The 15,266-nt window shown below is 43.4% G+C and overlaps 1 protein-coding gene across 20 annotated transcripts in view; it reads right to left on the bottom strand.

Moving 5' to 3' along the window:
• MYO18A (myosin XVIIIA) overlaps positions 1-15,266 on the bottom strand; it is a 597,092-nt gene that overhangs the window by 346,317 nt on the left and 235,509 nt on the right. For 13 of the 20 annotated variants that reach the window (XM_063955928.1, XM_063955927.1, XM_063955915.1 and 10 more), the window contains 4 exons: positions 14,303-14,371; positions 11,980-12,067; positions 3,135-3,241; positions 1,907-2,083 (listed from right to left, as the gene is read on the bottom strand). In XM_063955928.1, coding sequence (XP_063811998.1) covers positions 1,907-2,083; positions 3,135-3,241; positions 11,980-12,067; positions 14,303-14,371 — 441 coding nt within the window. The remainder of the gene's footprint in view (positions 1-1,906; positions 2,084-3,134; positions 3,242-11,979; positions 12,068-14,302; positions 14,372-15,266) is intronic. The other 7 variants (XM_063955930.1, XM_063955929.1, XM_063955931.1 and 4 more) reach the window with 1 other exon arrangement.

Raw genomic sequence — 15,266 nt, forward strand, 5'->3', positions numbered from 1 at the left:
GAAATACGGGGGACCCCTACGTCTTTTGTCCCCCGTATTTTTACAACCAGGACCGGCTCAAAGAGCCCGAGGCTGGTCATGCTTAGGAGGGGGACCCCACGCATTTTTTTTCAGGATTTTTTACACACTTTTGTGCCGTCTATGAAGTCGAATCCAGGATGCACACTATCGTCAATTGGTCCGTTTTTCGACAGCGGGACTGTCAAATCCGTTTTTTATTGAATATGTCGAATTCCGGTCCCGGCGGGAGGGCGTCTGACTGTTGAATTGTGTCGAATTTAAAAACGGTCGAATTCCAGACGGTATTCGACCGCAATTGCATATACCCCTTAGCCTGTGAATACTCAGAGGCACTCAAGGCTTTCCGACATGTCCCAATTTGTGACGGTAGTACCAATGGATTACCAATTTTAGGGCGTCGGACGGAAATGATGCGATAACAGTGGGTGTTATCATCTGCCCCTATTAGCATATAATCGCAATTGCATATAGCAAAAGACAGCAATGGCAGCAGCAAGAACAACCGCAACTAAATGAGTCACTCAATGTGGATAAAATCATAAAAAATTACTCCATAACTATAGGGATAATTCTTTTCCAATTGAATTGCACATCAAGCGTGAGTAGATGATAAGTAGAATTACAGTGGTAAACAAAGATATTAACTGTGGCTAATTAAAACTGCCCCATAGTCTTTGCCCATTAACATCCGCAATTTCCTTAAAATTCCACTAGATGGAACTATTCAATAACAAAAAAATCCTAAAAAGTAAGGTGCAAAAGAAAATGCTTAAACACCCAGGGCAGTGCTAGAATTTACGCTTAAGTATATTAAGTACTCTGTTCCCCATCTATGAACTTCCCTTCTGCAACCTCATACCTGTACAGCTGCATTCTTATTTTCCATTGGTTAAAGCCATGCTATAGCTCATTATCTGTCAGTTGTGTCAACAGCTACATTGTTTTCTTCTTTACACGTTACTGATGAAAAACGTGTTTCCTTGAGTACAGATTTGACTTTAGAGAAAATAAAGAAGTCACATGCTGCTAGGTCTGGCACATATGGAGGGTGTTCTAGCCCTGCTATATGAAGATACATTTATATAATGTGATAGTATTAGAGATGTTAAGGACCCATCTAATTAAGTCGTGGTACATGGGCCAACATATTTGCGCAAATGTGTGCTAAGAACGTCACTTATACTCCATGTTAATTGTGAGGATTTATCAAAACAATTTTTACTATCAGTGCTCTTAGTGCTCAGAGTGTGCATCAGCATTTTCCTTTCTCCAGTTTTGTACAATTTAACAAAATATTTTCAACTAACACTTTGCTCTACTTTTCAACTAAGCGTTTTTATGATGCACCGGAAAACTCAACTTCTTTGAATGCTGTGTGACAAGAAAACTATTTGTGCGAGAAGGATGAAACTTGCACAACCGTTTTAGAATAGTCCTAGGTCAATGTTCATCCACTCCCTTTTAATGCTTGGGACAGCTCTTCTGATAAGAGCTGTCCCTCAACGATGTACTGACTAACCGGGAGTTCTACTTCGCATGCGCGACCATTGGCCTGCGCAAGCCGCAGGACAACGGAGAGGTATCTTTTGGAACCCTCTCCGGGGATATATATGAAAAGGAAGTTCTTAGGTTTCTATAGGCAACGTTATCGGCCAGATCACAGCCCCATAGAATTTTATGGAGATTGTAACAAACCAGTGAAAACATCCCGCCTACAGCCATCAAATTGGAACCTAAGTCATAATAAGAGTTTGCATACTTACCTGCATAACAGAAAGTCAACTGGTTCAATGTGATGCATTCAAATACCATTTACAATATTTTCAGTATTCAACAAAGACATTTCTGAAGGTTGTAGCAGAAACAAAGTTACCCCATGACGTACCTTTTCGGAGTATATAGATGGAGAGCTCATGGGGTTCATGATGACCATGGCTGGGCCGGCATATGTGTGAATCAAGTTTCCGCCATAGCGCTGCCTCAGGGTGTGCAGTACACTGGCCTCATTGAGATAAACCAGTGATGCCAAGTCTTCCACCCGATCATGAGATGGAGGATTTGCCTAAGAAGAAAGTTGGAGGGTTAGTTTATTTTATTACTATAATGATACAGAGGGCTCACGGATCACTGTTTCTCAGTTACGTTTCTCGTACTGGACATATTATTCTGGTTTCCAAAACACTCAAATTATACAAATTAATTTACTTAAATGGCAATGATGAAATATTTTCCAGCTTTTAAAGGTTATTATTCTCTGTGTGACACAGGGTTCCGGTGATCTGTTGAGCCATTAGTATATGTAAAATAACATTATATTGAACAGCATACAGTAGGGTAGTGATATATCACCTTAGCTACTGTGCAACCAGTCCCTCCATGTACAGCATAAGCCATATATACTGTATTGGCAGATGACATGTTCTATACACCTGGGCATTACACATCTAGATGAATACATCAGGTGTAGAGATTAGCCTGGCTCCCTCACATCACTGAGCTATGAGTTCTTTTCTGACCAGGCCACTGTGTGGAGCTTATATGTTCTCTCTGCACTCATGTGAGTTTCTTCTGGGTGCTCCGGTTTCCTCTCATAGGGGTCTATTCATGAAGCAGTGAAAAGTGTGGAGAAATGAGCCAGTGGGGAAGTTGTCCATGGCAACCAATCAGCTGCTACATATAATTGTACAGAATGCACTTTATAACTGTTACCTTAACATTGATTGGTTGCCATAGGCAACTTCTTCACTGACTCTCTCCTACACTCTTTTCAGTGCTTCATGTACAGACCCCATAGTCTGAAAACTTACAGGTATATTATTTTACTTCTGAGAAACGGCCTGTGTATGTGTGCATTAGGTTTAGATTGTAAGATCTACGAAGGAAGAGAATATGAAGGATAAACATGCTCTCTATAAGAGCAGTGTTGTGTTAGCGCTATAAATAAAGATATCTTATTTCAAGAGGTATTGCTACTCTGCTGCTACTATACTGAATACAGATAAAGCAAAGTAGCCATTCATGTATGCAGCTTTCACCGACAATAAATACAAAGCTATAAAGAAATACTGTTCTCCATCTTCTTCCTGCCGGTATTGCTAAAAAACAAAACTCACTTTTTCCACATCATCCTCGTCCACATCCAGTAGTGTCCCATCATGCTCCAGTCGGATTTTCAACTTTCCTTCAGGTAGATTGCTGTTCTCTGCATTTAGCTTATTCGCTGCACAAATCACAAGTCACCAATTAGTGATCTATTACTAATATAGCAATGTAAGGAGAATAATAGCGAATAAGGACATTACGTTTTTCAGTAATGTGTGGTATCTGCAAAATAGTGTAAGGACAGTTAACCATAGCTGGGCTGACAATACTATGCGTGGACTAAAATAAGAATTTACTTACCGATAATTCTATTTCTCGGAGTCCGTAGTGGATGCTGGGGTTCCTGAAAGGACCATGGGGAATAGCGGCTCCGCAGGAGACAGGGCACAAAAAAGTAAAGCTTTAGGATCAGGTGGTGTGCACTGGCTCCTCCCCCTATGACCCTCCTCCAAGCCAGTTAGGTACTGTGCCCGGACGAGCGTACACAATAAGGAAGGAATTTTGAATCCCGGGTAAGACTCATACCAGCCACACCAATCACACCGTACAACTTGTGATCTAAACCCAGTTAACAGTATGATAACAGCGGAGCCTCTGAAAAGATGGCTCACAACAATAATAACCCGATTTTTGTAACTATGTACAAGTATTGCAGATAATCCGCACTTGGGATGGGCGCCCAGCATCCACTACGGACTCCGAGAAATAGAATTATCGGTAAGTAAATTCTTATTTTCTCTATCGTCCTAGTGGATGCTGGGGTTCCTGAAAGGACCATGGGGATTATACCAAAGCTCCCAAACGGGCGGGAGAGTGCGGATGACTCTGCAGCACCGAATGAGAGAACTCCAGGTCCTCTTTTGCCAGGATATCAAATTTGTAGAAATTTACAAACGTGTTCTCCCCTGACCACGTAGCTGCTCGGCAGAGTTGTAATGCCGAGACCTCTCGGGCAGCCGCCCAAGATGAGCCCACCTTCCTTGTGGAATGGGCCTTAACCGATTTAGACTGTGGCAGGCCTGCCTCAGAATGTGCAAGTTGAATTGTGTTACAAATCCAACGAGCAATCGACTGCTTAGAAGCAGGCGCACCCAACTTGTTGGGTGCATACAGTATAAACAGCGAGTCAGATTTTCTGACTCCAGCTGTCCTGGAACATATTTTCAGGGCCCTGACAACTTCTAGCAACTTGGAGTCCTCCAAGTCCCTAGTAGGTGCAAGGCACCACAATAAGCTGGTTCAGGTGAAACACTGACACCACCTTAGGGAGAGAACTGGGGACGAGTCCGCAGCTCTGCCCTGTCCGAATGGACAAACAGATATGGGCTTTTTTGAGAAAAAACCACCAATTTGACACTCGCCTGGTCCAGGCCAGGGCCAAGAGCATGGTCACTTTTTATGTGAGATGCTTCAAATCCACATATTTGACTGGTTTTAAACCAATGTGATTTGAGGAATCCCAGAACTACGTTGAGATCCCACAGTGCCACTGGAGGCACAAAAAAGGGTTTTGTATATGCAATACTCCCTTGACAAACTTCTGGACTTCAGGAACTGAAGCCAATTCTTTCTGGAAGAAAATTTACAGGGCCGAATTTGAACCTTAATGGACCCCAATTTGAGGCCCATAGACACTCCTGTTTGCAGGAAATGCAGGAAACGACCGAGTTGAAATTTCTTTGTGGGGCCTTCCTGGCCTCACACCACGCAACATATTTTCGCCACACGTGGTGATAATGTTGTGCGGTCACCTCCTTTCTGGCTTTGACCAGGGTAGGAATGACCTCTTCCGGAATGCCTTTTTTCCCTTAGGATCCGGCTTTCCATCTCCATGCCGACAAACGCAGCTGCGGTAAGTCTTGGAACAGACATGGTACTTGCTGAAGCAAGTCCCTTCTTAGCGGCAGAGGCCATAAGACCTCTGTAAGCATCTCTTGAAGTTCCGGGTACCAAGTCCTCCTTGGCCAATCCGGAGCCATGAGTATAGTTCTTACTCCTCTACGTCTTATAATTCTCAGCACCATAGGTATGAGAAGCAGAGGAGGGAACACATACACCGACTGGTACACCCACGGTGTTACCAGAACGTCCACATCTATTGCCTGAGGGTCTCTTGACCTGGCGCAATACCTGTCCCGTTTTTTGTTCAGACGGGACGCCATCATGTCCACCTTTGGTATTTCCCAACGGTTTACAATCATGTGGAAAAAACTTCTCAATGAAGTTTCCACTCTCCCGGGTGGAGGTCGTGCTGAGGAAGTCTGCTTCCCAGTTTCCATTCCCGGGATGAAAAACTGCTGACAGTGTTATCACATGATTTTCCGCCCAGCGAAAAGTCCTTGCAGTTTCTGCCATTGCCCTCCTGCTTCTTGTGTCGCCCTGTCTGTTTACGTGGGCGACTGCCGTGATGTTTTTCCCACTGGATCAATACCGGCTGACCTTGAAGCAGAGGTCTTGCTAAGCTTAGAGCATTATAAATTTACCCTTAGCTCCAGTATATTTATGTGGAGAAAAGTCTCCATACTTGATCACACTCCCTGGAAATTTTTCCCTTGTGTGACTGCTCCCCAGCCTCTCAGGCTGGGCTCCGTGGTTACCAGCATCCAATCCTGAATGCCGAATCTGCGGCCCTCTAGAAGATGAGCACTCTATAACCACCACAGGAGAGACACCCTTCCTTGGATATTGGGTTATCCGCTGATGCATCTGAAGATGCGATCCGGACCATTTGTCCAGCAGATCCCACTGAAAAGTTCTTACGTGAAATCTGCCGAATGGAATTGCTTCGTAGGAAGCCACCATTTTTACCAGGACCCTTGTGCAATGATGCACTGTTTTTAGGAGGTTCCTGACTTGCTCGGATAACTCCCTGGCTTTCTCTTCCGGGAGAAACACCTTTTTCTGGACTGTGTCCAGAATCATCCCTAGGCACAGCAGACGTGTCGTCGGGATCAGCTGCGATTTTGGAATATTTAGAATCCACCCGTGCTGATTGTAGCAGTATCCGAGATAGTGCTACTCCGACCTCCAACTGTTCCCTGGACTATGCCCCTATCAGGAGATCGTCCAAGTAAGGGATAATTTAGACGCCTTTTCTTCGAAGAAGAATCATCAATTCGGCCATTACCTTGGTAAAGACCCCGGGGTGCCGTGGACAATCCAAACGGCAGCGTCTGAAACTGATAGTGACAGTTCTGCACCACGAACCTGAGGTACCCTTAGTGAGAAGGGCAAATTTGGGACATAGAGGTAAGCATCCCTGATGTCCCGGGACACTATATAGTCCCCTTCTTCCTGGTTCGTTATCACTGCTCTGAGTGACTTCATCTTAATTTGAACCTTTGTAAGTGTTCAAAAAAAAATTTTTAGAATAAGTCTCACCTAGCCTTCTGGCTTCAGTACCACAATATAGTGTGGAATAATACCCCTTTTCTGTAGTAGGAGGGGTAATTTAATTGTCACCTGCTGGGAATACAGCTTGTGAATTTTTTCCCATACTACCTCCTTGTCGGAGGGAGACTTGGTAAAGCAGACTTCAGGAGCCTGCGAAGGGGAAACGTCTCGACATTCCCATCTGTACCCCCGGGATACTACTTGTAGGATCCAGGGGTCCTGTACGGTCTCAGCGCCATGCTGAGAACTTGTCAGACGCGGTGAAACGCTTCTGTTCCTGGGAATAGGCTGCCTGCTGCAGTCTTCTTCCCTTTCCTCTATCCCTGGGCAGATATGATCTTATAGGGACGAGAGGACTGAGGCTGAAAAGACGGTGTCTTTTTCTGCAGAGATGTGACTTAGGGTAAAAAACGGTGGATTTTCCAGCAGTTGCCGTGACCGCCAGGTCCGATGGACCGACCCCAAACAAGTCCTCTTCCTTTATACGGCCATACTGTGCCGTTTGGAATCTGCATCACCTGACCACTGTCGTGTCCATAACATCTTCTGGCAGTTATGGACATCGCGTTTATTCATGATGCCAGAGTGCAAATATCCCTCTGTGCATCTCGCATATATAGAAATGCTCTATAGTCAATAAAATACTGTCCCTGTCAAGGGTATCAATATTTTTAGTCAGGGAATCCGACCAAGCCACCCTAGCTCTGCACATCCAGGCTGAGGCGATCGCTGGCCGCAGTATAACACCAGTATGTGTGTATATACTTTTTATTATATTTTCCAGCCTTGTCAGCTGGTCCTTGAGGACGGCCCTATCTATAGACGGTACCGCCACTTGTTTTGATAAGCGTGTGAGCGCCTTATCCACCTTAAGGGGTGTTTCCCAACGCGCCCTAACTTCTGGCGGGAAAGGGTATACCGCCCATAATTTTCTATCGGGGGGAACCCACGCATCACACACTTTATTTAATTTATCTGATTCAGGAAAAACTATGGTAGTTTTTTCACATCCCACATAATACCCTCTTTTGTGGTACTTGTAGTATCAGAAATACGTAACACCTCCTTCATTGCCTTTAACGTGTGGCCCTAATAAGGAATACGTTTGTTTATTCACCGTCGACACTGGATTCAGTGTCCCTGTCTGTGTCTGTGTCGACCGACTAAAGTAAACGGGCGTTTTAAAACCCTTGACGGTGTTTTGGAGACGTCTGGACCGTACTAATTGTTTGTCGGCCGTCTCATGTCGTCAACCGACCTTGCAGCGTGTTGACATTATCACGTAATTTCCTAAATAAGCCATCCATTCCGGTGTCGACTCCCTAGAGAGTGACATCACCATTACAGGCAATTGCTCCGCCTCCTCACCAACATCGTCCTCCTACCTGTCGACACACACGTACCGACACACAGCACACACACAGGGAATGCTCTGATAGAGGACAGGACCCACTAGCCCTTTGGAGAGACAGAGGGAGAGTTTGCCAGCACACACCAAAAACGCTATAATTATATAGGGACAACCTTATATAAGTGTTTTCCCTTATAGCATCTTAATATATATATATAAGCATATCGCCAAATTAGTGCCCCCCCTCTCTGTTGTAACCCTGTTTCTGTAGTGCAGTGCAGGGGAGAGCCTGGGAGCCTTCCCTCCAGCCTTTCTGTGAGGGAAAATGGCGCTGTGTGCTGAGGAGATAGGCCCCGCCCCTTTTTCGGCGGCCTCGTCTCCCGCTCTTAACGGATTCTGGCAGGGGTTAAATATCTCCATATAGCCTCCGGAGGCTATATGTGAGGTATTTTTAGCCAAAATAGGTATTCATTTGCCTCCCAGGGCGCCCCCCTCCCAGCGCCGTGTGAAGTGCCGTGTGAAGTGTGCTGAGAGGAAAATGGCGCACAGCTGCAGTGCTGTGCGCTACCTTTAGAAGACTGAGGAGTCTTCTGCCGCCGATTCTGGACCTCTTCTTACTTCAGCATCTGCAAGGGGGCCGGCGGCAAGGCTCCGGTGACCATCCAGGCTGTACCTGTGATCGTCCCTCTGGAGCTGATGTCCAGTAGCCAAGAAGCCAATCCATCCTGCACGCAGGTGAGTTCACTTCTTCTCCCCTAAGTCCCTCGTTGCAGTGATCCTGTTGCCAGCAGGACTCACTGTAAAATAAAAAACCTAAGCTAAACTTTCCTAAGCAGCTCTTTAGGAGAGCCACCTAGATTGCACCCTTCTCGGCCGGGCACAAAAATCTAACTGGCTTGGAGGAGGGTCATAGGGGGAGGAGCCAGTGCACACCACCTGATCCTAAAGCTTTACTTTTTTGTGCCCTGTCTCCTGCGGAGCCGCTATTCCCCATGGTCCTTTCAGGAACCCCAGCATCCACTAGGACGATAGAGAAAATAACCTCCTGCACGCTAATGTTCAATCAAAGGTATCGCTTTGCTAGTAAATGACTACAAGTTCTGTAACTACTTTAATAGATTAATAGTATGACGAATTATACATGTATGTTTTCTATATATACTTATATAAGAGGGAATCAATGACCAAAAGGATGTGCATTAAGTATTTCAGCCCCATGAAAAGTAGTCACATGTTAGTTACAAAGCTGCAACCCTCAAACATCAGCCTTGTCCAGGTCTGGATCTGAATTGCCCTGGAGCTTTGTGAATCAGATGAAAGTAATCTGATTACATCAACAGTTCTATCAGGTGTTGAATAATGGAGGTCTGAGGGATGGGAGTGGGTGCACTGGTTATGGGGACACACAGTGGTTAGCACTACTATCTCGCAGCACTGGTACTCGGGGTTGCATTCTGATAACGTTGACATGTACTGACGCGTGTTCTTTCCGTGTTTGTGTGGGTCTCCTCAAGCTGCTCAAGTTTCCTCTCACAGCCCAAAGACATATTGGTAGAATCAGTTGCTTCTGACTGGCCTCACTGGGCCACAATGTACAGTACACAGGATGTTCAGCACAACATGCCCCTGTTACACACTGGGGTATAGTATAGCTCTTTGCCCTGCCTGTAAAGTAAAACAATTATACTAAATAAGAGCCCATTATCTAATAAACATAATTCTACGCTGTAAAATTCTCTCTTTGTTTGGATTCAGTATGATATCCCAGCTGACAGGTTGCTAGCATTTACAATAGCGTCGCCAGCATCCCAATAATGTATATCCCGTCAGGGAGGAGGTAACACTGTTCTCCCTCTCCTCTTACACCCCCCCCCCCCCCCCCCCACAACCATCCCTTTCCGCAGGCTAACCTTAACCTCCCCCGTTACTGCCTAGCCTCCCTACCAGTGGTGCCTAAACCAAACCCCCTCTTCCCTGCAGCCTGACCCTAACCCTCCCTAGCCTCAACTTAAGCCTCCCTCTCCCCAGGCCCTAACCCTACCTCATCCGCTAAACTTACGGTCAGGATGCCGGCTGTCAGGCTTTTGGCATCAGTCTCCTGACTATGTTGGGATTCTAGCGTCAGCATTCTGACAGCTGTCGGGATTCCGGCGTTGGCATTCCAACTGCCAGGATCCCGACAGCCGGCATCTTGACCGCATTCCCTTTGTTGTTGTCTGCTTTGTTGTAGTCTGTCCATCCGCTTCCATTGGCAAGTGAACATTTTGCTCAGCTAGAAATGCCACTTTCACCACGACGGCACAAACCCATGCGGAAAAAGTGTTTGCACTTTGCATGTTTAGGTGCTTGTGTTAGGGAAATTAGACAGTAAGCTCTAATAAATCCTATAGCTTGTAAGCTTGCGAGCAGGGCCTTCCTACCTCTATGTCTGTCTGTTTTTACCCAGTTTTGTTCAATTACTGTTGTTCTAATTGTAAAGCGCAACGGAATATGCTGCGCTATATAAGAAACTGTTAATAAATAAATAAGGCAAGGACACATATGCAAGACTAAAAATCTGTACAGCACAATGACACATGTTGTCGATATAGACAAATTCATCATCATAGTGTAGTAAATCTCTATAATTTTGAAACAACTGCATCCTGTATTGTCCAAATAGGAATATTCGTGATTAGAACCAGGGCTAAAAGTGTGGTGTGCTTGCAAAAACTTCAATTATGTATTTAAACATTGTTTACATAACAAACATATGTACCTACAATAATAAATGCTGGGATGCAAATCTTTTGTCTGCAATAACAGTGTAACATATTATATGGAGATAGATGAAGATGCAACTTACTTAAGTGTGATTAAACTAATTGATTTTCTGTAAATTAGTGTTTATAAACCAGAGCCATTGGAAACAGCTTTAAAACCAATATGCAAAGAACAAATCAATTTCTATGTAATTTATTTTTCCATTAAAACACTCTAGCACACAGATACTCTCAACAAAATAGCCACCTTTTTGCAAATAGGCCGTGTATACCAACACAGGTAAAGAAATGAGTGAGTGACCGCTCACAGGCAAAATAATACAATGTATTCAGTTTCATTAAGTGCAGCTTTAGATATTCAACGTTATGGAGATAGGGCATGAAGCTTATCCATCCAAATGCCCAGGGAGGAAACTTTCACAGCAGAACAGCTTGATAACATTCATGCCAAGACTCATTAAACAATCACTACAGAAATGAGAGCCCAGAACACCAGACAATACAGAATGCTCCGAAAAGGATTCAACGCGCGGTGCAAATTGGCCGGTCAATTAGGTAGTTTCAGACCTAACTGATCGGAGAGAGCAACGCGTATCGGGTAAATGTGTCTGTCGATCCTGATTTACAACATATGGAGAGATATCTCACAAAGAATGGGGCAGATGGCACATGTATAGAATTGCATTTATTTTATATATGGTCATACACATGTATGTACGCGGTATGTCTGACAATGAGGTCTGACATTTCACAAGATTGTATGAGCACCTTTGGTCATTATTCTCACAATACATAACCAGTAAAATATTGCCTCTGCTTCTCAGTCACTGCTAGGAATAATGGTCAAGAGATATTTCCCAGAATATACTCCATAATAAGATGTAGTTCAATGAGAGCAGAAGAACATGTCTTGCAAGATTTTTAAGTCTTAAAATAAGGCAAAATATTTTGAATGTCTACCTCCCAGTTCAAAGCAAAGTTTTGTAGAAAGAACATTGTTCTCATAGGGGCCGATTCGATTGTTTCCTGCGCCCCATGCTGGACATCTACAGCAATGGACGTCTATCAAAACTATTCAATTGTTGCTCTCATTCGACCATTACTAGTTAAGGCTCCTGACAGCTCCCGGGTTTAACCGCGCAAAGCGGCTAAACCCGTCTAAAGTACTTGAATGGGCATCCAAAGTCCGGGTTTTGGCATTCTCGGCGCCCAAACGACAAACTACTTAACACATTTTTTTCTCGCACATATGTCAGGAAGCAGATAGCCATAGTATCTCAAGTTTAATAATTTCTTACTATTATTTTACTAAAACCTCCGATTTAAAGTATGCAAAAGACAGGAACTTACCCAGAGAGAATCCATCTTTGTGAACCAGCCACACTTTTTCTGTCTCATACCAGTTCTGCTCAGCAGAGATCTGCTCCTCTGTCTTCGCCTGGAAAGAGGAAAAAAACACTACTTAGCACTGAATTACAGGTAGTAGATGAAGCTCCAAGGTGAAATTGGGTTTCTGGGATACAACACACACTGTTCCAGAATAGGTTGGTAAGGTTTACAAACACAGAATGGGAAATCAAATGCCAAAAACACACGCAGAGAAAGCTGGTTTAAAAAGAGCACAGCAACACAAACCACTATTTTTTTATATTACATTAACACAGCAACACAGACAAATACAAGGTTGGCTGAAAATTTGGCAAAAAAGCACTAGTGTAAGTTTTGCATTTTGTTACATTGGCGAGAACACTGAAAATATATTTTGGGAATCTGAGAGAAAGGTAGCAAACCGTGACAAATACCATGTGGAGCATGCTGGGATTTGAGGCTTTCCAATTGAAGCTGCCTACTAGAAGGGAAAATCCTACAAGTAGAGTTAGCGTAAAAATTGGTTGCCAGTGTCACAATTATGCAGTACAGCAGAGTTCTACATATTCTAGCATTGCTAGTATTATCAGCTGTGCCCACTGCAAAATCTCTGGTAAATGCAACCTCCCTACTCACTAAGCGCCCATAGACAGAGGCAGTCTATGTGCATTTCCACATGGTAAACGCATGAGACCTACTCAAAATTAGTTCCAATATAGAATTAAAGAAAACATATGCATGTATACTGAGAGCAGGGCGTGCCTTTATAGACCGTAATATCATTTACCTGAGGCACAAAACGGTTATTACTCATGTGTACATGGCTTTGTTTACACGCATTCAAGATATAAAGAGGAGGAGGGTATGGAAATCTTCAGTGTTCCTTTTATATTCAGGTGTGTAAAAATGACACAATGTAACATGCACTAAAGTAAACTATCTAGTAACACTACAAGTTGTTCTAGTAAGGAGAGATCTGACAGCATTTTAGTAAAAAAAACAGAATTGCAACATTGGTGAAAATCACACAAGGTAAAAAACAAACAGCATGGCAGCAGGTGGTGTTGAAAGAAAACGTATTATTCAGAGAGAGTTTTTATCACTTTGATGAGAACTTCAATAAGTGGCTCCCGTGAATCCATTTACACAAGAAATTCTACTGCAGTACTATAATGGCACCGTATAAATGTATAACGGATGACAGAGTAAAGCTTTGCAACCCAAAAATATGGGTAAAAAAAATGGACAATTTAGAACTAAGAGTTTGATAAGGTGGTTCCAGGGTCTCCAACATTTAAAAAAACGAAATGACGCATTTTGTAAGTACTAATTTGTGTTTGGTTATTTGTGGTCTTTTAGATACAAAATGGGATAATAGGATTAGGAATAATGGCCCTCATTCCGAGTTGTTCGCTCGCTAGCTGCTTTTAGCAGCATTGCACACTCTAAGCCGCCGCCCTCTGGGAGTGAATCTTAGCTTAGCAGAATTGCGAACGAAAGATTAGCAGAATTGCGATTAGAAATTTCTTAGCAGTTTCTGAGTAGCTTCAGACTTACTCCTACACTGCGATCAGTTCAGTCAGTTTCGTTCCTGGTTTGACGTCACAAACACACCCAGCGTTCGCCCAGACACTCCCCCGTTTCTTCAGACACTCCCGCGTTTTTTCCCAGAAACGCCAGCGTTTTTCCGCACACTTCCATAAAACGGCAAGTATCCGCTCAGAAACACCCACTTCCTGTCAATCACACTCCGATCACCAGAACGATGAAAAATCCTCGTTAGGCCGTGAGTTAAATACCAAACCTTTGTGCTAATTTACTTGGCGCAGGGCGAACATTGCGCATGCGCAGTTTGCGACTAATTGCTCCGTAGCTAAAAAAAATAACGAGCGAACAACTTGGAATGACCCCCAATATGCATATAATATGCATTTAAAAAAAACTTTTAATAAAATAAAAATCTCATAATTAATTAAAAGTAATGCAACCAGTGACTAGCAATGTAGACAAATACCAGATCTGTACAGATACATTATCTTTTTACTGTAGCACCTACTATTTTAGATCAATTTTTGCTGCATCTATCTGGTAATGTTGAATCCTGTATATAGCTTTCATATGCAAATATTTCCTTTAATTGGATGAATTTTAGCAGTAAGATGATTTGGGTTTGTGCATAAAGGTATACATTTGGTGGAACACAGAAGGATGAGGATGGCATTGTGAATATGACCTGCTATCATGAATTAGTTCTTTGCCAGGGAAGACACACACACACAAAACAGCACTGCATGTCACAGCCAACCTGAGGCAGGGCATTGGGTGAGCTGAAAGGCGAAGCTGGGGCTTCTTCTGTGGCACCCTGCGTGGCAGACTGGCAGGAGAAAGGGAAGCAAGGTCTAGTCAATGGTTAATGCATTGTCAGTCAGTCATGGAGTCACAAAGAGAAACAAAACATGAAAGCTACTGACATCTACATACAGTAGGGTTCAGAGCCAGCAAACACTATGTACCTCATCTGTGGTGACTGGGTGTAAAACATGCACCAAATTTACTCCAAAATGTTATTGTAATAGAAAAAAAGTCTCAACAGAAATCTGATGTATGGACTATGTAAATAATAAACTAGGTGATAGTCTGTCCTCAGTGCCTTACACAGCCTTCAGACCAGGGTCCATAAAGAGCACCAATACACAGCGCTACTTCCCACTGCGGACTGGGATTAGTAATTCACATTACAAATTCTGTATCTGCTGTGTGCACTTGCAAATGAAGTTTCTGCAAGTAATGTAAATGTCACATTTACATTATGCATGTTTCCTAACAAAATTTGTATTTTTTTTCTAGATGTATAGATTTATTTGTCACAATATTTTAGATAGCATAATAAAAAAAAATGTTAAGATCAAGCATAAGAGGTACCAAGTTAATATACATAATAGTCCAAATTAAACTTTGATTAACCCCGTCCGTTAGCACCAAGTAAGTAAGGTCTACCGCTTTAATAAGTAAAAGGGAGAAGGAAAAAAAAAAAAAAACAACCAGGGTAACAAATGCCACATTGAAAGTAAAGTGGAGATTAGGCTGCGTACACACTTACCGATGTACATCAGATATGACATTGTGCAAGATCCCCCCCCCCCCTGCCCCCCGCAAACCATATCGTTCATACACACTGAACAATCTCATTTACTACATCATCAGCGACGGCACTTGGCCACATCTAGTCTTGTACAATATCTTTGGATTTCAAGGTAAAAACAACAGAT

This window comes from Pseudophryne corroboree, chromosome 2 (assembly GCF_028390025.1).
Source record: "Pseudophryne corroboree isolate aPseCor3 chromosome 2, aPseCor3.hap2, whole genome shotgun sequence".
In the NCBI taxonomy this organism is placed as follows: domain Eukaryota; kingdom Metazoa; phylum Chordata; class Amphibia; order Anura; family Myobatrachidae; genus Pseudophryne; species Pseudophryne corroboree.